Source organism: Tyto alba, unplaced genomic scaffold (genome assembly GCF_018691265.1).
Source record: "Tyto alba isolate M040663 unplaced genomic scaffold, T.alba_DEE_v4.0 Super-Scaffold_1, whole genome shotgun sequence".
NCBI classification, from domain to species: domain Eukaryota; kingdom Metazoa; phylum Chordata; class Aves; order Strigiformes; family Tytonidae; genus Tyto; species Tyto alba.
In genome coordinates, this window is record NW_024881261.1 from 17,908,772 (window position 1) to 17,932,126 (window position 23,355).

The 23,355-nt window shown below is 36.9% G+C and overlaps 2 protein-coding genes across 2 annotated transcripts in view; one reads left to right on the plus strand and one right to left on the minus strand.

Annotated features, from left to right (window-relative positions):
• Nucleotides 1–23,355, plus strand: part of BLNK (B cell linker) — a 105,446-nt gene that overhangs the window by 76,626 nt on the left and 5,465 nt on the right. Inside the window, 20 exon segments of the mRNA XM_042792125.1 lie at nucleotides 3,226–3,282; nucleotides 5,296–5,345; nucleotides 6,290–6,330; nucleotides 7,159–7,315; nucleotides 8,529–8,698; nucleotides 9,215–9,296; nucleotides 10,058–10,138; nucleotides 11,523–11,548; nucleotides 12,071–12,099; nucleotides 12,418–12,513; nucleotides 13,264–13,306; nucleotides 15,454–15,481; nucleotides 15,781–15,853; nucleotides 16,432–16,462; nucleotides 17,330–17,371; nucleotides 17,373–17,414; nucleotides 17,507–17,549; nucleotides 18,340–18,418; nucleotides 18,889–18,920; nucleotides 21,929–22,008. Of these exon segments, the coding sequence (XP_042648059.1) occupies nucleotides 3,226–3,282; nucleotides 5,296–5,345; nucleotides 6,290–6,330; nucleotides 7,159–7,315; nucleotides 8,529–8,698; nucleotides 9,215–9,296; nucleotides 10,058–10,138; nucleotides 11,523–11,548; nucleotides 12,071–12,099; nucleotides 12,418–12,513; nucleotides 13,264–13,306; nucleotides 15,454–15,481; nucleotides 15,781–15,853; nucleotides 16,432–16,462; nucleotides 17,330–17,371; nucleotides 17,373–17,414; nucleotides 17,507–17,549; nucleotides 18,340–18,418; nucleotides 18,889–18,920; nucleotides 21,929–22,008 (1,282 nt within the window).
• ZNF518A (zinc finger protein 518A) overlaps nucleotides 1–23,355 on the minus strand; it is a 59,387-nt gene that overhangs the window by 15,371 nt on the left and 20,661 nt on the right. Inside the window, exon 3 of the transcript XR_004407394.2 lies at nucleotides 1,000–1,129. The gene's annotated coding sequence lies outside the window, so the exon portion shown is untranslated. The remainder of the gene's footprint in view (nucleotides 1–999; nucleotides 1,130–23,355) is intronic.

A 23,355-nucleotide genomic window follows, 5' to 3' on the forward strand; every position in this document is an offset into this window, starting at 1 on the left:
ATCACTTCTTCCATTTCAGTTACAGGATTATTTTATTAAATGTCAAGGATCTAAGCATGATTGAAGCAGGAAAAATTGGATAAAGAATTGGCTTTATGTAGCACATATCTAGAATTTGTCTATATGCTAGAAAAAAACATCATTTTGACTCAAATTCAAATCTGTTATGAGTAGAAATAATTTTAGAGAAGTCAAATATTGTTCTTCTTATCCCGAGCCTGAAGTTGTCACACACATGTATACTGTAAGCCTCTGCTACTGATATTGAAAGAATGATCAAATATTCATGAAATAAATTTGCCTTATTACCAGTATTTGTTAGGACACTTCTAAAATCTGGGTTGGCTCTTGATTATTCAGAGAAATTAAGTTCTTGCACCAAGTGTCTTGCTTAGCAATCTAGTTCATCTGTGGGGTACAGGTGGGAAGGGATACATCTACCATCCATCTGTGTCTTAAAGGTCTTCAGTAAGCAGTCTGAACAGTGGTGGTAACAGGAAAGAAAACTACAGATTGTTTCTTTCACATCCTGACTTAAAATTTTCTGATAGCAAAAATATTGCCCACTCCAGGATAGCATTCACCTGCTTGCCCTTAATCACATGAAAAACTGTTTACAATACTGGAGTCCCAGCTGTTGGGCAGATCATGATGTCAGAGGATTATGTACTCTGGTGTAGAAACAATAGGTATAGTCAAAGTTGTATAAACAGTAAGAGCTGATGGTGTTTTTTTCATATTCACATCCTTGGTAACACAGGACAGGGATTGTAAGAGAGAAATCATAGGTTTCATTCTGCAGGGTGGTTGCCTATGCTTGAAATGCACTGTAAAGATGCAGTACTCATCTGTAAATCATAAGCTTTAAGCCTCTAGGCTTTGTTCAGTGGAATCCTAGCTCCATTGAAATCAGTGCTAAAAGTCATACTGCATATACAATCTTTTGGTACATGCTGACCTACTGTGTTGAATAAGAAATTAGAAGTTCAGGTTACTCACCATGTTGCAATATCGCATCCTATCAAAACTTCCTTTGCAAACCCATCAGAAATCATGCACTTGTAGTTATTCATCTAACTGCCCACAATCCGAATACATCCATTTCTTGAAATCACGTCTGCCATGTGACCTGTAAAGTGGAAAGAAGATGCATCTTCATCTCATCTGCTTTACTCAGCTTTTTAGTTTGGGTAAGTTTTTACTTCAGATTTGTCTGGTCCATTTTTCTATATTTATATAGTTCATTTATAACTTAGGCAGTAACTTCAGGCAGAAAAATGGAGTTATGTCACTAAATGTCTCTTCAACCTGCATAGCTGCAACTAGAAGATATATCCGTGACCAAACCCTCAGTAGAGGGAAAAGTGGTATTTTATGGACCGAATGAGAGAGAAATACTAAAATCAAGCTGTACTACACTTAAAAAGATAAACCAGGGAGAAGTATAATATCTAATGTTAACTGTATTCTGAAGAAACATGAATTTCAATGTGTAGCCAAAATAGAATGTTTCGAGTGCCAGGATTTTTATTAATAGGACAATATTTCATCACAATGAAGACAAATAAACCACAGCTATGTGCCATTTCACTGTCACAACACATTGTAAAGAAAATGTGTGAAAGAGCAGTACTAACACTTTTTAAGTTTCAGACCAATTTTATTTTGTACAGTTGTCAGATACTTCCAAAGCTAAAACAAACTATTGCACTAGGTCATGAGAATACAGCTCAGGAAAAGTTTATCTGTCGGCTGGCTCGCACCTGTTTGGAACTCTGAAAAAGTTTTTAGCAAAGTTCAATTAATTTATCTTTTAATCATAAATGTGATGATCTAGTACAGTTAGGACTAATGCATACTAAATACTCAGTAAAGATGTCAATGTAACTTTTGTAAAACCTATTAAGTTAAAATGGTTTCTAAGAAGGCAGTGGACTATGTACAGAGTTAACAACAGAAAAAGTGAAAGAGTCTTGAAAACAGAGTTTTTAGACACATCTTAAATGCTGGGGGCGTGAGCAGAAAAACTAATACAGCTGTGGGAGAATTACGTACTATACCTAAAGGGCTACTACTGTGTACATTTGGTTATTTTTCTGAGTGTAACCGGTAAAAACAACTGTTGCTAGAGCAGACAACCCAAATGTCTGCTGCAGTTTATTTACAAATTCTCCATTTAGTACAGGAAAACACAAAAAAATGTGCTATGAACTTGAAGCATGTGATTAATATTTGCAATTCCTACAGGACTCCTTATGTGAGAAAAGCTAAGTACATGCTTAAATGTTTTGTTGGATTAACCTCAGCATGCTATAGAGGGGAAATATCAGAATACACTTTTTTTTAAATTAAATAAGTTATTCTCCTAAAAGTTATTAGGAATTTCTGTACAGCACGTTCTGTTCTTGTGTGAGCAGCATCTAGATCCCGTTATGTGAAATGTCTCAAATGCTACCTGTTTATTTGTTGAAGCTAAAATGTGTATAGTAAGATGTGTTATGTTGCTTTTAAAACCTGTAAACATACTCTTAAAAATGTACTTGGATTTTATTGAGTCCTTTAGAACTGAAATTTCTCAGTGATATTTCAAAATCTCCAGCAAGTAACTTATTTTCGATTAAGTTTTAGAAAAATACTAGTCCCATTAAAGTAAATGGAAACTTTAATTATGTTCTATCGCAGCTAATTAAATGCTACTTTACCACTTGTAACTTAAGTCCGGAGCAGAGTGGCATTAGAATATTTTACTTGGATATTGCATTTGCTATAACTCTGTTAAAAGATATGTTAGGAAATAATTCTGTCTTCCACTTAAATACGTATGCTCAGTTAGATGGCATTTGCTTCTTTTAGTCCTTTCTCAATAACTTCAGGCGAACAGGGTGGTCAGTTGTCACTCTGCAAGCATCTATGTGGATTATTACATCAGAATCAGAAATAGCTAGGTAGCTGCTCCTTAGCATAGGGCTTATGTCTTTGAGCTTGCATCGTGGTTTGCACATTGGGTCAGCTTCTGGCTCTTGCAAAGCAAAGCTCCAGTTGACTTCAAAAGAGCCTGGATTTCAGTTCTGACACTCAATAAATCATACCAGTACCGTGAGAATTCTTTTTTTTATGTGGATTTGAATTTTAGAATAAATAAGATCTTTGCAAATATAGATGTGGCCATTAACTGTTTCAGCTCTGTGACAGAAACATTATTTCTTTTCTTCCATTGATATTCAGGTTCCAAAATGAACAAGTGGCCTTAATTTGCAAAACTGGGAAAGATACTTGGGATCGGTATGCTATTTCAGAGATGCACAATGGCATGATAGGCTGCTTAGACACAGACCTCTGTTCTGTGCTTCGTATGCTTTCATTGTAACATATTTACATTTTCTGTCGGGGCCACTGCCAGGATTTACAGGGCCTGGGACAAAGTGTTGAAGTCTTCTGCTTAGCAGCTTGGAAATACATAACGTGGCTTAAGCCACGTACTTTACACTGTGACACAGCCAGCCTTACTTTGTCTCAATTCCGCTGTTTTCCAAGTCTCCACTGTCACTGAACAACTCAGTATTGACATGTTGCAAAGTACATTACATTAATAGATTTTGGTCAACCCTCCCTAAGACCTGAGATCTGCCCTGGCAGTGGCCCTGGGTTTTTCTTCTAACATGCCTGTGCTAACCTGGACAGAAGACAACAGCAGGGCTGTTGAGAATGCTTTTTAATTTACTGTTAGTACACAAAGTTATATTAAGCTGCAGGAAGCTAAAGACTTGGAGAAAGCAGCTATCTATCATTAGTGTTATTAGTAATGAACAAAGCAGGTAAACCTTTTAAAAATAATATGCCTAGATTGTCTTTGGTTTGGTTTTTTGGGAGTTGTTTTTCTTGAGCCTTAGCAATGCCTTCCCTATTTATTCATTGATTTATGCATGTGCATTTTTTTTTTTTGGTGACTATCTGAACAACAGAATTCCATGAGTTGATCTCAAAAGTAGCCAAAACATTTCTCAAAACAAATGGGGAAAGTTTGTAAATTGTTGTGTTAGTGCCAGCATGCCACCACTCTGAGTTACATTGGTACCTGAACTATGACACCTAAGCAGTGTGTTCAGGACCTAAATACCAAGCGTCAAATTCTTGTGGTAAAGCAAAATTTGTGGACATCACTATTGCTCAGTGATCACAAGAGAACATTTGAAATTCTTTCTTTTTGCGAATGAATTTGTTAGGACCTGATTGAAGAATGAGTAAAGCCATCAAGTCAGTGGACAAACGTTCAGGTCCATGGTGAGGTCTCATCAGTGCTACAGGGAAGCTGTCAGTGTTCAGAAGACACTTTGAAGAGTCATTTTGATGTAAATTGTGTTAATATTTTGTATGGCTACAAAAAGCAAAGGTTTTTTTCTCTTCAGATGCATCAGTGTGGCCTGTCACACATGCACCATTAATTTTGACTTTAAATCCAAATTATTCTCTTTTACAGGGTAATGAAATAATTGATACATCAACTGACAGTAATTCAATGTCTTCGCTGGATAGCTGTAATTTAGCAAGCAGAAGTATACATATACACACATATGTATGAACAGGAGTACAGACATATATATGTGTATACACGTATATTAAACATATGTATACTCCTGTTTCATAAATGTATAGGCACATACATATACATATGTGTATGTATAGCCACGAGGATCCTTTCAGTGCTTCTACAAATTATCTTTTGATTAACTTGATATTACAAATGGCTTTATAACAGTATTTACCAAAAAAGGGGCATAGCACCATAAGATAATAGTAAGTGGAAACAGAAGCTGGCCCTGAGAGATCTGGTATACATTTAAACTTTTATCAGAAAGTAAAGTGCATGCAAAATGATAGGTATAAAAATGAGACGGGAAAGTGCTGCACCACTTTCTTATACTATAGTCTTAGCAAAGTCTCTGTGAACCTGAACATATTTTCATCTTCAGATAGATGTGCATTTATCTCTGACCCCTATGTTATCTGTTTCTACATGGGAAATGAAGAGCAAGGTTGGTGGGCAAGGAAGCTCTTCTTTTAAAACATGTTCTTAAGAAAAAAAAAAAAAAATCTCAGATTAGATTCTAATTTTTTATCTGTTTCTAGCATTTCAAAGCATTTTCCTGCAGCTATTTGCTAAGCATCTGTGATGATAATCTGTATTTCTTCAGCTTCAGGTATCTTTTGTTATCAGCTTTTTTATGTGTCTGGCTAATACTCCTTTCTAGTGAATGTTACTTATTAGATCAAAAATGTAATAATTATTGTTTACAGGTTAAAAAAAAAACCTCCACCAAGTGTACCACAAAGGGATTATGCTTCAGGTAAGGCTGTATTAATGTAAACGTTAACTGCATGTCTGTGTATATTTGATACCTATATGCCTAACAGTATTTCAGCTATACATTTCCTCATAATTTATTTTTAATGAGAGAACAGCATACCATTATCAACAACTCTGAAGGCAGTTCACACCTCTGAAATGAGTCAGGCAAAATGTGACATGTTGTCCTAGTATGAGGAATCAAAATCAGTATTTACCAGGGTTCTGCCTGGAGGCTGATCTAAAAACGGAGAATTCGCATTCAGTCCCTCTGCCAGAAATTGTGTTGTGAAATTAAACAGGGAAAATATTGAACAAATGCATCATCACAGATTCAGAATCTTAATGCTAGTAACATGACAATGATGAGATCATGAATTATCTTAGAGGTAGAACTATATTTACTTATACAGCATTGCCCACAAACTAGTTCATGCCTATTTTTACAAGTTACCAGCTATCTTTTTAAGGAAACAATGATAAGAAAACTGAAGCAAAGAGGACAGAGTTTGGAAGTTATCTGATAATTGTTCCATGTTTAATGTAAACACTTGTAATTAGCGTGCTGTCTTGGAGCTTTAAGTGAGAAACAAGGAAGTGCGAGGCCCACAGGTCAGTATTTTGTAGGAATTGTTACTCCTACTTAAAAATTAGATGCATTAGCAGGACACTCTGGGTAAAGTGCACACTCTGCTGTTCAGACCATGTGCAGTTTGTCATTTTCTAATGCTTTTCCAATAGCTCTGAAACAATTTATCAAAAACAAACAAGCAGGCATTCAATTTACTATTCAGTCCAAATCAGATGTGTTGCTCTGAACTGTTTAGGAAATTTTGACCGTTCTTTTTTTACCTGAATATAAGTATAGATTGAAAAAAAATAATTTAAGATAAATGTTTATGTTCACTGTTCCATCTCCTTAAATAACTCTACTGTTTGGTTTAGAACATGCAGACAATGAAGAGGAACAATGGTCAGATGATTTTGTAAGTACATATTTTGGGGTAGTAGGAGGCTACTGTAGTAGTAACTTAGTACAAGCAATAATAATAAAAGTTTCTACTCTTATTTGTTAAATCAGCATTATTTACAAGTAGCCACTGATTTTTAGCTACCTCATTTTTTTTTATTCAACTTAAAAATACACTCAGAAGTGCTGTCAGTGGTAGCCATGGATGCTAAGCATTTTGGGTAAGTAAGAGTATGGCATCGATTTGAAGGACTTCTTAAATTGAACAAAAATTTCAGAAACCAGTAAGGTCTTCTATTTGGGGAGGGAGGATTGGAGGGGTAAGGAGGGAAAGCCACTTCTTCCTGAAAATTAAAAACTTCTGATAAGACTTCAGAGAACATCAGAATGAAGAAAGTGATGGCCAACAGACATGAAAAGTAATGGTACAGCCATCAGCCTGAAGTGACTAGTTTCCTTCTGGAGTTAGATACAGACTATCTTTTTAATAAGAAAGGGAGAGGAAGTAACAGGACACATCAAGAGACACAGCTGGAACTAGGAAGGAACTATCCTGCAAAGGGAAACAAGCTGTTGGTCTATAACTTGAAGACTGAGCTCTTGGTGTGAAAGGATTCCTTGGAGTTAGGAGACAGGAAGCAGGAAGCTCCTGGCAGGAGCAGAAGGGGAGGCAGGCAGGAGTGAATATTTGTTCAGAGAGGGAGCACTAAAAGGGAGCGTAATGTGACCTTTCAAGGATACATACTTGTAATTTAGTTAATTATACTCCTACAAGGATATTTGTCATACACTGCTGTGAAGCCGTGTGTTGTGAAATAAGAAATGGAAAGTTCTGTCTTTCTAGGACAGTGATTATGAAAATCCAGATGACCACTCTGACTCAGAGATGTATGTGGTCCCCAGTGAAGAGAATCCTGATGACAGCTATGAGCCACCTCCAAGTGAGCAGGAGAAAAAGAAGATACCCTCTGCATTCCCTATTTCTAGGGGTGAATATGCAGGTAGTTATGGAATAGTTGACTATGTCTCTGCTTATGATAATTGCTTATTTATCAGTGTCAGAAGAGAAGTGGTCTCAAATGGACTAACCTGTCCTTTCCTCAGAAGTTTGCTTTTAATTCTGACAATCAGGTCTTCAGCTTTCAGGGGTATGATTTGTTATTACAGCATGAAATATATTAGTATTGCTGGTAGCAATGTTTAGAATTGTAATATAATGTGTCCTAGAGTTTTCGATAGACATCTACTACCTAAAAAAATTCAAGTGAAGGTATGGGAGATATGACTAACTTGGCTGCAGATTCATCTGTATATTTTAATGATGAAGATTAAGCACATATGAGTAGATATATCAACCTTTTCTGTATATCAAATCATTATTCCAAAAGTAGTAAAACAGAGGACAAAGCAGCCCAAATATTCACTCCGTATAGTCCTTCAAGATTGGTACTGAGGAGGATAAATGTTCTGAAAATAGGGCAGCACCAAGATTTATCTATATCAGTCCAGCATAAAGACATTTTTTCTTCCTGTTTTGATTCTTTTCAACCATGGGCAGATAGCACTGAAGTAAATTAAAGTTAGCTTCAATTAGATGAAGACTTGAGCTATGGGGAAAAGAAACATTGGCATGATGCCTGCTTTCATTTTTGTATGATGCAAAACTGCTACTGGTTATAGAATAACCATCAAAGTGCTAAAATGCCACATATTTACTCACAGAAGTTTATCAGCACTTCACCTATGTGTTCTTTGAAAAGGAGAGGAATTTTTAAACTGACATCCCAGAGGACCTCGCATAATTTGTGTTTCAGTTGCACCCTTTGTGCTGTGTAACAGTTGTTTTCTCATATGTCAGTTAGGTTCTTTCGCACTTCCTGTCACCAAAGTTCATGCTGGCACAGGACATACTAACTAATGGACTACACCTCCCAGCCACCACCTTTTCCCCAAGGAGTTAAACAGCTGTTCATACAACAGTCAGTGTCTAAGCATCCTCTGCAGCCTCATACAGAGGACTAGGTTGCTACCTTGAGTGATGAAATAGGACATACATTTTTCACACAAATCTCAGCATCAGGACCAGCATACACTCAGGTCTGCATTTTGACCTGAGCTGCAGCCACAGTAAAGGCTTGTTTGCAGAGGTAGAAGACAGTCCAGAGGCTAATGTTCAATTTTTACTAAAATTGTTGTTTTCTTCCATGTTACAAGACAATCGCACCAGTCACCAGCAGCTTCCTCCCATCAACAAACCTCTCCCAAGTACACCCAGTCCAGCCATGTCCAGACCAAAAAAACTATCCATGCCATCTCTACCATTGCCATCTCCTGCTGCAAAACCAAAAATACCACTGAAGCCTAAGGAGTGTAGTGATGATGAGGTAATGTTTATAGATATACCTGTTTTAACATTTTAAGTGACTGATGAACTCACACCAGTCATAAGATAGACTGTACAGCAATGTCATGGCCTGGTCTCTTTCTTAGCCTCTATGATACAAATCACTGTGTACATCACAAGCAGTGACTTGCGAGTACCATGCTGATTCCTAGAGGATATCTGCCTACTTCAAGTATCAAGGAGGCTCTTTAGACCACAGAATAGTTTCTGTTCATCTGTAACAAGCTGCAGGCAATGGGGAGAGAGCAACCTCAAAGGCTACCCCAGGACCAAAGGGAAGGGAGGGCTGTTGTCCACCAGTCTAGAATGGGAGTAATTTGGTAAAAGGTTTTCAGTCTTGGGGAATCCCATCTGCTTAGGATGATAAATGTTGGAAACAGCAGTCACTGTGAAATGGTAACTATTCTAAACTGCTGCCAGGGCTTCAATCCAAACAGTTTGTTGATATGATGGAGGGTTAACTGGTAGATTTTTTTTTTTCCTGCATCTTTCATAGGATAATTACATTGTGCCAGTGGACAATGACGATGATAACTATATTGAACCCACAGAAAGCAGCGTGTCCCTACCTACAAAATGTGAGTTTTAGTCATTTAAACTAATAATTATTGCCTTGTTAGGAACAACAGTGGAAGAAAATCTCCAGGGTTCAAAGAGTGAAGGTGCAGCTATTAAAGAGAACACAGCCTGCAAAAGGCAGTTGGCTCCTTTGGCCCATGACAAGGCCAAGGAAGAGTATTTTTAACTTTATTGGAAGCCATTTTTAATTCCTGCCTCTCTCACTCAGCTGTTTCAAAGCCCAGCCCTTGTACAACCAGGAAACTTCTAATGATATGTGATCTCCCTCCTCATCCAAAGGAGCCACAGCATTAAAATTTTCTGTTCACTGGAGTACCTCAGGAGAACAAGCATTTTTATATTTTCCATAGATAGACAGACTTTGATTCTTTTTTTTTTTTTTACCTCACTGTCTGAAATATATTTAGCTGGAGACTTCTGGAATTTGAAGCATATTTAGCTGGACACTACTACAGTCCAAAGGTGAAAAGTAAACAGAGACAAGTATGTAGTTCTGCCCTGTGATATTACTGACAGTATCAAACCTATTCAAGGCATGCACACTGAATAATGTTTCCCTTTTAAAACGTGAGCTGCTTTATGACTCAGTTGATTTGTTCAAGGTCACACAAAAAGGCTGTGACTTGGACCTACTTAATATTTATCCTTATTGTATAACTGTTACATTGTTAGATTTTTAATACATATGTGTATATATATGTGTGTATATACACACACACATGCACAAGTATATATGTATATGAATAAAATACGTTTTTAGCTCCTGTGAACAGATTTATGAAGACAACAAAGTCAGCACCCCCTACTTCTCCAAAGCCTTCTCTTACTTCTGATATGCAAGGTATGTGGAGTTTCTATCACTGTTAAAATAAAATAATCTAAGACTGAGGAATATTAAATTATGCTTGATAAATTCACAACACAAACCATACGACATACTTCAGCAAAACAAAAGTATGTTTCCCTTTAGCTTTTTTTGTGTTATAGCAGTTGTTTTGCCTAGCTTCAATAGTAAATCTTTTAAGCATGAATAAAACTAGAACAAGTAGTTTGCCTCAAACTAATTTATTTTTAGTCTTTTGGTCTAGTGGAGGAATGCAAAAACAATTATAGAACTCAGTATGTTAGTAATCCCATTTCACTATAGGAATCAAGACTCAATACTTTAAAACCACATCAAGATTCAACCTTAAAGAAATTTCATATAGGCTGATGTTTTGCATGTCCTGTGATAACAGTGTTCCCATTTAAGTTCTATAAAGAGCAATTTATTTGGAAAAAGAAGCAAAAGCAGAAGCAAAGAAAAGGAATCATATTTGCTTTTGTAAGTGCAGGTATACTTGCTTAATCTCCCTTAGCTCTGCTATCTCAGAGTTGTTTTGCATCCTCCTCATCTCATTAATTGCTTGGAATGTAACCTTTACAGACTGATCACACAGTTCTTTTAAAGTCTTTGCATACTCATTAGCAATATGTTTAGCTTTCAAGTCCTACACTACAAAAGTTTTCTTCTGAATGACTTAAGATTGAGTTACTTTTCAGACCTTTTTAAATGCCCTTTTCAATCCTAGCCTTTCTGCAAATCAGTGTTGAGCAATCACCAGTTCCTGACATGTTACTAAGAAAAAAACAAAACATCTCCCCCTGGTGGGAACTCGCACACTTTTCAGCATAATAAAAGCAATGAAGCCTGACATGAAATTTGTTTAAATATGATTCAGTTGTCACTCAGTGACATAGATAAGGATGCCTTGTAGGACAGGGCTCAGGGATGGATGCTGGTCATGCAAATGAGCCAGTTTATATTTGATTCACCTATTTTCCTCCCGGAGTCAAGGAAAGGTTAAGTGCTACCACAGGTGTGATAACACATCTTTTCCAAACTGTCCCAGGTTTGCACAAGCATTCATCTTGCTTTGGGGGGGAAAAAGCAAAAAAATAAAAACAACAATAAAAAGATTGTGGAGCCCAGGGAGGGTTCATTAATTGGTTCATTGACTGTTTATCAGATTTCCTGGGACTTTTCTTGAAGTTCCCACTTGAAGACCAGGGGTGTAGCTACCCCAGGGTTTTGGAGACAGAATCAAGCTCTGAGCAGATTATCCCAATCTATTTTTCTAGAGGTAGAAGTACAATTGATGCAAATTCTAATCAATTTTTCTGGTAACGTGCAGTATATTTTTGATAATCAAAGAACTTATTTTTTTTTCCTCCCTGTCCTACAGAAGTCTATGAGGTACCTGAAGAAGAGGTAAGGCCTTTCGATAGTTTGACTTGCATTGCCCCCGGGCAAGGCACAAATGTGATTGTAAAAGATGATGATCCCCTTTTCAAAGGGGAAAAATAGAAACTCTGCACTTAGAACCTCCTGAAACTTCCTTCACAGAAAAGCTGGCAAACCAATTCAAAAGCTCTGCAGAACAGAGTAAATAGGAAGGGGCTGAAGTTTCCCAGTCCTGTGTGATAGTGATCTGATCTGGCCTCAATGTTGGCAGTACTGCTCCTGGGAAGGAGCAATGACAGTTCTGACACAGTAATTTTCTTCCCACTTGCTGGTACTGACATGACATGGCTAAAGCAGTGTGCTCAGGGCTTCACAGATTTACTGGTGGCGCTGCTCCCATCCTAGTGCAGATTACCAGGCAATGTTCTAGTAGAAATCTATATCACAATGCAGAAATAAGATATTGCTGTGATAACATAAATAGGATCTGCAAATCTATTTTATGAAATCAAAAAGTGACCAAATAATTCAGTGTATTCTCTCTTACAGGAAAAACCTTCACCACCACCGGTAACGAGGTAACCCATTGTTTTGAATGTTTGTGCATTATTTAAAACTTGTCAGAAAATGTATTTTCTCATCTAGATATTATATGTATGATAATGCTCTTTCTAGAAGATACATATATAGAAATTATCTTTTTAGATTATCTACACAAAGATTATCATCCATTTCTATGTTAATTTCAATAACCCAAACATAACACATATTACAAAGAAATATCTCTTAAGGGTATTTCTTAGAATTTTGAGGGAGTAGGGGAGGAAGAAAAAAGGCTGCCTTTGTATTCACTGTTAAATACAATTTTCCTTTCTTAATTCATGTTTTATTACTAGGCTTACTAAGCCAATTCTGTCTATGCCTGCTCAGAATACAGAGCACTCCCACACGCACAGCATGACCAGAGAGTCACCTAAACTGGATACTTCCAGGTAAGTCAACAGCAGCTTATATCAATAGGAAATATTAGCAGACAAAATTTTCTCTTCTCTATTGTGTAGCCTCCAGACAATAAACAGTTGTTAGGACACACAAATAGCTAGGCATGTTGGGACAAGGTAAGAATTGAAAGTTCTCATTTCCTTGTGAAACTGTATTCAAGCCAGTTCGCTAAATGGATATTATTTTCTTGAATATCCCTTTGAGGGATCCAGTGCAGGGGTAAAATGTCTCTTCAAGCCAGTTTAAAGTCCTGTTACCCATCTCTGCACCCTTGCAAATGAGATGTTTTTGCTGGGGGTGGGGCATAGGATTGCTTGTAAAGAAACTGGACACAGTAAATCCATGTCTCTGGGGGAAAAGAGGCAAAGGAAACTTGAGTGTGCAGCCTATTTCATTCCTGTGTCCCAAAAAGTGTAGAAGCTGCTGTCTCATCTTTAGGACATCACTCTGCAAAATAGGCCATATGCCCACAGAAGAGCAGACAGCATCCACAACACTGTTATGGTGTTTGGTGAGGTCCTGTGCTCAGTTGCCAGGGATTTGAGGCCAGGACAGAAGCTCTTCTAGAGTAGTTCCACACTAAAGACACAGCATCACCACAAACACTGCAGCGATGCATAGCTGCAATTAAATTCATTTACTGCAGATCTCCTCTTCTCTAAATCTTGAAATACATATCTGAGCCAAGCAATTAAATAAGTAAATCCTATTTATCTTAACTTATTGTGTATATTTTCCAGAAATATTATGCCTCTTCCCAGAAATCGTCCTCATCCAAAACCAGTGAGTAATTAATGTGCCACTATAAAAGAATATGTTAAACTTAGGCTGTTCTATGTTTTAGATATATATAAATATATAGATACTTTTTATTATCTGGATTAAAGAACAGAAATAGATAACTCTGAATGTCACATTGATCTAATATTGTAATTGTGGCTATTAATCTTTCGGATAAAAGTAGTACATTGGACATCTGTACTGATCCAAGAAAAATTTCAAATGTTTTAAGGGATATGTGTCTCAGCCCACAAAAACAATTTATTGTACTAAAAAATACCAGTTGAACTTGAGGAACCTTACTTTCAGTAGCGATAGGTGATTTTGCACAATCTGAAGCAGCTTCCTTGAGTCTCACTCCCCTCAGACGTTGAATGATTAATACATTCTGAAAATTGAATCCTTCTAAAATGTCAGACTGGGTAATCCGAGTGACCAGCATCACTAGAAAATGCAGTCCATGAAGGAGTAATTACAAGCTTTGTGTTCCTAAGGCTGTGTTTAAGTCATTCCTCCTCTTCCTCTACTCCTGTCCCCAGTCTGTCCCTTCCACTGTGCTGGAACAAAGGTTTTCTGAAGCAAACTACTTGGAAACTTGTCTAACTGCAGCAAATGTGCAAAAGCAAATGCATAAAAGGTTCCTTTTCAGCCACTTTAGTTCCATAAATTGTTTCATACCATAGCTCTACTAGCAGTTGTGCTAGCACAAGAGAGGGTGCACATGCAGAGCAAACTACCAAGAAACAGAGTGACAGTAACAGCATCAGCACCTGTGCCAAGAGCTATGTGCATCAAACTCTGCCCCAGCCAAATGCTCTGAATTGTCCTTAAGGAATAATGTCTACCAATAACTACACAGAGAAATTAAATGCATAGAATTGGGAATCTGGGATCATACCATAGCATTAGATGTTACAGTAACATACTGCAGGAGGTATAAGAACACGTTACAGTTTTACTTTCAATCTTTAAATTTCTAGATATAACAAGTATTTATGTTGGGGTTTTTGCACACTTCTACATACAACAGCAGCAACATTTAAGTTTCCCTTCCACCTCATCACAACATTCTTTTTAAATTTGTATTCTGTAAGATGCTGAACAATTCCTGAGTGGTACCAAGTGCAGGATTGCTCTCATGAAATGGTTTGATCTCTCAGCTTTTCTTACCAATATAATATTAGAATAAAAATTACCCAGTTGGGCACAAGAGTCAGCCTAGGAAAGAATTACCCCGTGTTGTCCAAATTTTGGGGTCTTTCCTTGTTTAAGTGGCCAGCCCTTAAAGTTTTAAAGAAAAACATGGTAATGAGCATGATGTTTTTTCAGTGCTGTGCTGTGTTTTTCCACCCCTGACTATGCACATTGACAAAGCAAAACAATAACTGAAACATCTGTGAAGTTCTCCCATTCAATCCATTCTCAACACTAACCAGCACTGATCATGTTAACAGAACTCTAACCCTTGTTCCTCTCAAAGGCCTGGGCTGACTGGGATTAAAATTTCTCCGTATCTCACTCCTTCAACTGTTGGATGATGGATTACACCTCTCCAACCAGAGAATGGATGCATTTGTGACCAACATTAGTGAAAAGTCAATAACCTGGTGGATGAAGATGGACAAATTAATAACTGGTGCCTCTTTGAAAGGTACTTATCATATGGGAGTCTGATTCCCTAAAAGACAAGAAGTGGGAGCAGAAAGAAAGCATCTCCAAAAGAAGCAGAGAAATTAGTTGGATTGCTTCAATTCTAGTATGGTGAAAAGACAGTCTACTGAGTATCCTCCGTTCAATGAAAGATGTGTTCTTAGTATACTCAAATGTGCTACAAAATTTCTGCTTTCCAGCTCAGAAATGAAACAGGAACCAAAATATCTCACTGCAAAATTCAGGGCCCATTTTCTCAATGCTACAAGCAATCTCAGGGTTATTAGAATGTTCAAAATTAGATTGATGTTTGCTAAAATTTTTCAAATGCTGTTGTAAAAGCTGATGAAAAGTATTCTGGATATTATTTGCATTCTGTACAAATATTTCTTTAAACATTACTACAGATTACCAAGACTAGATTATTTATGCACTACTTATTTGATAATAATTTCTTTTTAATTGCTTCTTACCAAATCTAATGTATTTTTCCATTACAGGACCACGAAGCAAACAGTAACAATGAAAGTAAGTATTCAATACTGAAAATGTGGCAATGAGAGGGATTTGTTGTCAGTGTGTTACTGGTGACCTTAATATAGCATGTAGTGGAGTGTGTCAGTATAAACTTTATCTGTAACAGTCAGCAATAAGAAAGGTTACTGAACTGTTTTCTAGTATAATCAGGCTGAAAATATGTTAAGACAAAAATTAAACCAATTAATATTTTTTACTTTTATTACATTTACACTGAAATGGCAGTGAGGAAACTCCACTGTTCAAATACAGCTAATATTACGTACTAAATATGTTGTTTGCATCTCTAGATCATAGCTTCAGTAACACACAAGAATCCAGATTTCCCACTGGAGCAGCCCCATCTCCATTACCAAGGGGCCTGTGAGTAAAAATAATAGAACTACTTCTTTGATGGGGATGGGGTTAATAAATGTATTAGGAGCCAACTCCTATCCTTGCCTATGGCAGTCAGAATTCAGGAGTAATTTTTATTGCTATTCATGAAAAATGTTCTGACTAAGTAAAAGCAAGCTTTTATTTTGGTTTATCTGGGGGAATACTGTCTGTATGCTAGTGGCATTGCCCTTCACTGCCTGCCACTGATGGCAGATGCTGGCTGGCTTGCTTAATTTAGTCACATACTGCAGCAATAGCACAGGCATGCCTGTAAATGCAGAAAGTTGTGTTTTTCATTAAAACTTTTCAGCCACTCCCAAGTGGTCATCTTAAGTAGTAGATAGAGAGTAGCTTCCTTGCATATCATAAGTACCTTTGAGTACCCACATTACATCTGATACCCTTTGCCCCATCCCCAACTGCTACAGCAATCCAATAAGGAGGTGCATCCCATCTTGGCCAGAAATATCTTAGGAATCAATGAATCTCATGCTTAGTTACTAAATGAATTCATGTGTCTGCTAAGTAACCATCATCTTTTTTCTTTTTCTTCCAACCTGCAGAAAGAAAATTTCTAATGCAGTAAATTTACCAGTAAGTTGACTTGTAATTGCATAATCAAACTATAATTTTGCAGTTGATTTTTAATTTATTGTAGAACTTTAATTTTATCATGAGTTTGGGTACAACATAAATGCATAAAAGGAATAGGGGACAAAGCTATAAAGAAAGGAAATATTTGGATGGTGTTATATGAACCAAGCAGCAGTGAGAAAGCTCAAGAAGAAAATTATTTTTATTAAAGGGATTTGTATTCAGTAGGATGTAACAATAAACACAGTCCAAGAACTGAATGAGAAATAAATGGGAACACAGGCCATTCAGAAGTAATCCCTGAAATATACAAGGCTGCATATAGGGAACATGAATTTTTTGTAAGAGTGATAGCTTGGGAAAGATACAGGATTTTACAAGAATTTATCAGAGGTTTTTCATTAGAAAAATATCTCAAAACCTCTTGGAGGAGAAAGTGAGAACTGGTTGAAATTTTCAAATAAATTAATTTGAAAAATGTTATGAATCTGACAGTTTTATTATCAGTTTCAAAATGGAAAAAAAAAAATCAAACTGGAAGGTTGGGTGAGTTTTTACTGTGAGCAGAACTGACAGTTTAACTTTCAGTAAAAAAGAAACATGTTCAGACATTTGTGAGCCTAGCTCGACAAAGACGAAAATACTCAAATTTTTGATTGGCAAGTATTTGGGATGGATTCTTCCCTTTTTGGACTCACAATAAGAATGAACTATTTGTTAAACTGTAAGCTTACTGATGCGAGTTTAAAAAAAAAAAAAAAAACAAAAAAACAAAAAAACAAAACACATCTCTAGACCTTACTTTTGGCCATCTATTTATACACACAAACTGGGATTCTTTCCAAATCTACTTTACAAACTCCCAAGCTACAAGGTCATACAACTAGAGGCTTTTCAGAAAATGGCTATGTCCATACCTCCTAATCCCTCCAGGATGCTGTCAATTCTAAATGTAAACTAGTTCCCAAAAAGTATAAAAAGATAAACATTTGCTGTACAAGTGACATGCTATTTAACATTGTGTTTCCTTCTGTTTTACTGCAGAAACCATGTTTACCTTCCAGAGAGACCTTAACTGCAAATGAAGGTAAATTATCTCCACTACTCTGAAAAAGTTGACATTTATCAGAATTTAATTTTCATTTTATTAAAAACATGAAACAAACACCACCACATTCAATTTATTCTCGGGTTTTGAAGGGAATTGGTTTTAGCAGTTTCAAACTGGATCTGGCCAGCCTTAGTTGCATTGAATATCATTGTTCTCTAAAAGCAGTCACAGTAAAACCGTTGAGGTTACTGGCAGGGTAACATACAACATAATGGACCAGCAATGTGCCACATAGTCCTCAAAGTGGAGAAGGGGGGAGAGAGGCAAAGCACAAGTGCATCATTCTGAACTCAGCCAGAACCACCTCACATGGAAGGTGACTCCTGGCAAGAGCCAGTCCCTCGCACAGGCAGAAAATGCGTCTCGCCTCTGTGCAGGGCGGCAGCTCCTCCAGGCAAAAACTCAGCAGGAGCTGCTGTCTAACACAAGGGTAGGGTGCAGGCAGCCAGCTGCACCTCCTCCGGCTGAGCTCTTGTAGGCAGCCTGCCCCAGCGTCCTCCCCTGTGTCACACAGCTTGCCTCGCAGAGAGCAAGTCTCCCACTGAGCTCCTGCAGGCATTCACAGCGCAGCTATTTGTCTAGAAATTTGGTGGTATGCCACTAGTTAATAAAGAAAGCAGCAGCTTGCCAAGCTGCCATGTAAGGAAAAAACCCAAAAAGTTATAATAATAAAAGAAACTGTCCTTCAACTACTGGGACTCTCTTATCTGGGACAATATATTTCTGAAGAAATCTTGACTCTACAATTTGTTTTCCCAAACTACAGAAAAGCCTACAGCAGCAGAACGACGACAAGGTTCCAGCCAAGAGCTTCCGCTTCCACCCCTTCCAAGTGGTGCCCAAAAGTAAAATCCCTTTTCATCATCTTTTCAATATTTCAATGCACCAGCTCCTACTGCTTGGTCTGAACACAGCTGTGGGAAGTTCAAAGAGGAGCACTGTTTCCTCTTGTAGCCTTCTATTGCTTTTTGAAAGTCATGTTTCTTGAAGCTTCACAGTAGCAAAAAATAAAATATGACAAATGCATTCAAATACTATAACCACCACCAAAAAACATGGGAGGATATAGTCTCTAATTAGGTGATGGATATTTAAACCAGATATTTAAATTGCTAATTGTCAGTACTAGTGGGATGTGATTTTTTTTTTTTTTTTTTTTTTTGAACTATCTATATCAAGCCCTTATTTCTCAATGGACAAGTGGGTGAGATGGAACACATTCTACCACTGCATGCTTCAAATACACAATTTTAATATTTTCAGAACTGAGTAGATCTCCTCAGACCTTTCTGTAATCTCTTGATATTTATTTCAGGCCTTTGCTCCAAAAGTCCTCAATTCTGCCAAGTAAGTCTAATTCAGATTTTGAAATAAAAATTTATTAACTTGTAATTTTGAATTAATCTTTGAATTAAGATTATTTCAAGATGCCATGCATGTTCATTAGTTTGGAATTAACATTTGTCTCTAATGCATACAAAGAAAAGATTCAGTATCCAGGGGCTTTGCTCACCAAGTAAAATTAAGGGAAGTATGTCAGGGTTGTTGTATAAATCAATGGAAATTGGGTGCTTCATTCCCATTTGTGACTACTGCAAATTTTTACCAAAGGCAGTTTGGGTCAGTTCCCATCATAATAAATATTTCGTCATTCTTCCTTGACACAGAGGAACCCTAAATATGGCATTTCTGGGCTGTTCTAAGCTTCTGTTGCCTAGAAGCCAGACAGATTACTATTGCATCCAGCAATTTATTCTTTCTCTACAGGAGAAAAAAAAAAAAAAAAAAGGTATTTTTATAATGGCAAACACTAAAGCTCTTCTATAAGTAATACTTTCAAAGAGGGACTTCATTGCAGTTCCCAGTTAAAAATAAATTAGACATTATGTATATGAACTCTCTTCACACAGAAGTGTAAATTAGATCAAACACTTTTCTGGTCTCTTGTTAACAGATATTTTTGTCTGACCTTCCTACAAGCCCTTTTCTGCACATATTTCAGTCTGAACATATCTTTCCCACTGTAAATGGATGATGAGAACTGCACATAGAAATCTGCATGTGGTTTAGCTTAAATTTATATGCTGTTATTAGGGCTTCTCTATTTCCTGGAAATGTTTGCTTGATACATGCTGCAACTGCATCTCCTATGGTGTGGAAGTACAATAATGGTTCATATTAATGCAATAGACTGATGCTTTTAAATTTGTCTGCTCCTGTTGTACAACTGATGTGCTTCAACTTGTAGCATAAATTCTTACTAATGCCTGAAGTGTAACTATTCTTTGAGGCCATCTGGTGCTAAATGATGTTCTGATTAGTGAACTTTCTTTAACATACTCTTATTCTGTGCCATGTCCAGTAACAAATTAATTACAGGTAAAATTGGTCATAATCACTAATGTCCCTTCAGCATAACCTGCCATCTCTTCCTTGTCACCAAGCACAAGCCTAGTCCTAACTTTCATTGTCTTCATGAAAAGTACTAATTTCCCATATGCCACAGTATCAAATGCTCTACTAAAGTCCAGACTAAGTACAGTACCATATTCCCTCTGTAGAACTCTGTTATTTTATGAAGGATGTATAACATTTTATCTACTTGGGTAAATTTCAGATTTTTCTCTTGCTAGTTGTACCTTTACCTCTGAATCTTAATGTTCTTTCTTTCAAAGCCTCTCCTAGGGCTTTGTGTCCTGTGAAGTCAGATAAAAAGGCCTGTAGTTGCTCAGGCCACTTTTTCCACTTTAAATATAGCAATTATGTTTGGTATTCTTTAATGGTATGGTACCACCCTGACCTGAAATTCATTTAAAATAATTGTTACCAGCCCTGTAATTTCATGTGCCAGTCTTCAAAATTTCCGGGATAAAGGTTATCTGGGCCCACCAGTTCAATTGTTCTAAGCTATTTGAGGTTTGCTTCCAGTTTGGTTTTGAAAATTTCCATTTCTGTACCAGAACTACTATTGGTTTACTACCTAGATTATCTTTAAAATCAAGAAAATTCTTACTGCAGACAGCCTCATTTCTCTTTCCTTTTTGCACAGCTAGGGAATCTCTTACTACTTATTTTAATTTCCTTTTATACAGTCTAATGCAGCCTGACTTCTGGCAATTCCTACTTTATTCATACAATGTACTTCTCAGCTGTAGCTTTTGCAGCTGCTCAGTCAAAATTTGACAGAAAACCTAAAGCTCTTAATATTGAATGACCTTCAGGTGATTATTAATTCACTGAGAGCTATAACTGCTCCTTACAATGGCTCCCCTGTACTTGGAATGCAGCTTCCAGACAGCTGCACCTTTACTACAAAAGAAGTTATAAACCTGCATCCTCGAGTTCTCCAGTCCAATTGAATGTTTTCTGAGTCACTGTATGTCCTTCTCTAATATTCTTACTGCTTTCTGAAACCAAAATCTAAATAAGAATTATGTTAGTGAAGATTTTATAAAGCTGTCTGCAACGTATCATGTCCAGGAATAGGTGAGCGCTAACAATCCTAGTAGCATTTTTTTCCCCAACAAGTAAAACAAACAGCAAACAAAACCTCCCATAATAACAGAATAAGTAACATTCAACTTTATACAATCATCTTCTCTAGTATAATGATATTGATCTGTACCCAACTCTGATCACAAGTACCAATAGCAGACACCTGTACTATCTATAATCAAGATTCTGTTTTACCAGAAAACTATTATCTATACTTATTTCTGTCATGTCATTACTATGGAACACTAGTCAGCCATTTCCTTTCTAATTTCTTAAACACTTCAACATTTGTATTTCAGCCCTAATAGCTATTTTCTACTATGCTTTGTTATAACAATTAAGCTTCATAATCCTTCCTACTAGCTCTGCTTTTCTATTTAGCTGCCTAGACTTCTTGCACACATATACAAACACTTCAGCTAGACTAAACTAGTGAAAAATGATCTCTGAGCTACATTTGTTTTCCTGACTGCCTCCCCTATATGACGACCACTCACACTGGACTGAGTGCTTTTTGCATAGTGTTCCTGCATTTTCTTTATCTACTGCTACACTGATTCACTTAGGTGGTGGTTTTTTTTTTTTTTTCCCTTGCATTTTAAGCCTAGCTCTGGCTTTTAACCAAGTTGTAACCAACCTGTTATTAACGGACTGTTTCTCTCTCTATAAGCAAGGCTCCTTTTTTTGAGCAGACAAGTGTCCCAGGCACTTACATAAGGCCTATTCATTTACAGTAGATAGCTTTCCTGAGTGATACCAGAGGTTTCCAGATCTTCCAATGTCCTTATAACAAATCAATTTCTTATAGTATAACAAACATACTTCGAAAACTTATACATGTTGTTCTTTCTCTTTTTCAGAAATGCCAGAAGCTGCAAAACGTTCTCTGGGTACTTCCCCTCACAGCAGCATTTCATCTTATTCAAGTATTGCAGACCAGGTATAACATCAGCTAAATGCACATTACGTAAATCTTCTTATCCTTCACTTTGAAGCAGTATTTCTGCCCCTACCTGCTTTCTAAACAAAAATACCCCTTTTGTGGAGGGCATCCATGTCCCCCTTTGCAGTGAAGACTTTCTGTAGCACACATAATCTGAATGTTAGCTTTCCTATGAAAAAAATGCTTAGAACACGTAGCATAAGAGAGCTGCAACAAACTGTAGAAAAATATGTAGTAGTCACTTTAAACAAAACATGAAAAAGCTTCTTATTTTCAGGTCTTCCTGACTCCCCAGTTCATAATACTTCAACATCATTTGAAACAAGAAAATATGTGGTGATGTACTTTAGTCTTTGATACAGATGGCTATAACGAGTTTTTAATTGTCTACTTTTTCTAACTTACAGCTGTACATACTGTGTCCTGAAAAAAAAATAATATGCACTAAGCAGCTACAACAAAGCCATCTGCGGCTATTAGCATTAGCCTGCACTGATGTGATGTGCTAAGAAAATCCCAGAAATTTATAGGAGGAAACAGGGATGCTCTGCTGACTGGTCCAGCACAGCAGTATGCAGAGGGTAGAATCACTTACAAACATTGCCTTATATTTTGTGGCCTGGGGTGTCAGCAAAGTTTTAAGAACTGACAAAGTCACTGCTGCCCCACTTGGAGGACACTGGGATGCCTCCCTCTCCGTGCTTTAGTGTCTCCAGAGTCCTACTGCTTTCTGTTCCTCTAAACAGACCTCTTCTCAATACAGTTAATGCTGTCAGTTTTACAACCAATTCTTTTTTTCTGTGTTTTGCTGCAACATTAAGTTTTGAATAATCTAAGCAAATGCAAAGTTTTTTTAATTTCAGTGCTATTCCCTTCTCATTTTGGATGAAGGGAAACTACAAGATGCAGGAAGAAATTCTTATTAGCCTAGTAGTCACAAACAAGGTAAAAATAGTTCTGTTGAGTGCAAAACAAAGGCTCTATGATGCAGAGCCAATAACATTAAATGTTCTAAAGCCTGACATGACAAAGATAATACAACAGTGAAGAACACAAAGGACTTGAAGTTCTGGAACAATTTTAACAGTATGTCATACTGGATATTTATTATAAAAGTTGCTTTCAAATAAACAGTCCAGCAGACACTAAATAAACACCTTGTAGCAATTATATTTGCAGCTTTTATGTAACAGCCATGGGCAAAACCAGAGCTTAATAAAACATCCTTTTTTTTTTTCCCCTAAAAAAAAAGGAAAATATATTAATTAATACTCCCTTAAAAAAAAAATGCTATATTAACTATTAGTGTTATTTTCCCACCCATTACATTCAGTGGTATCATTT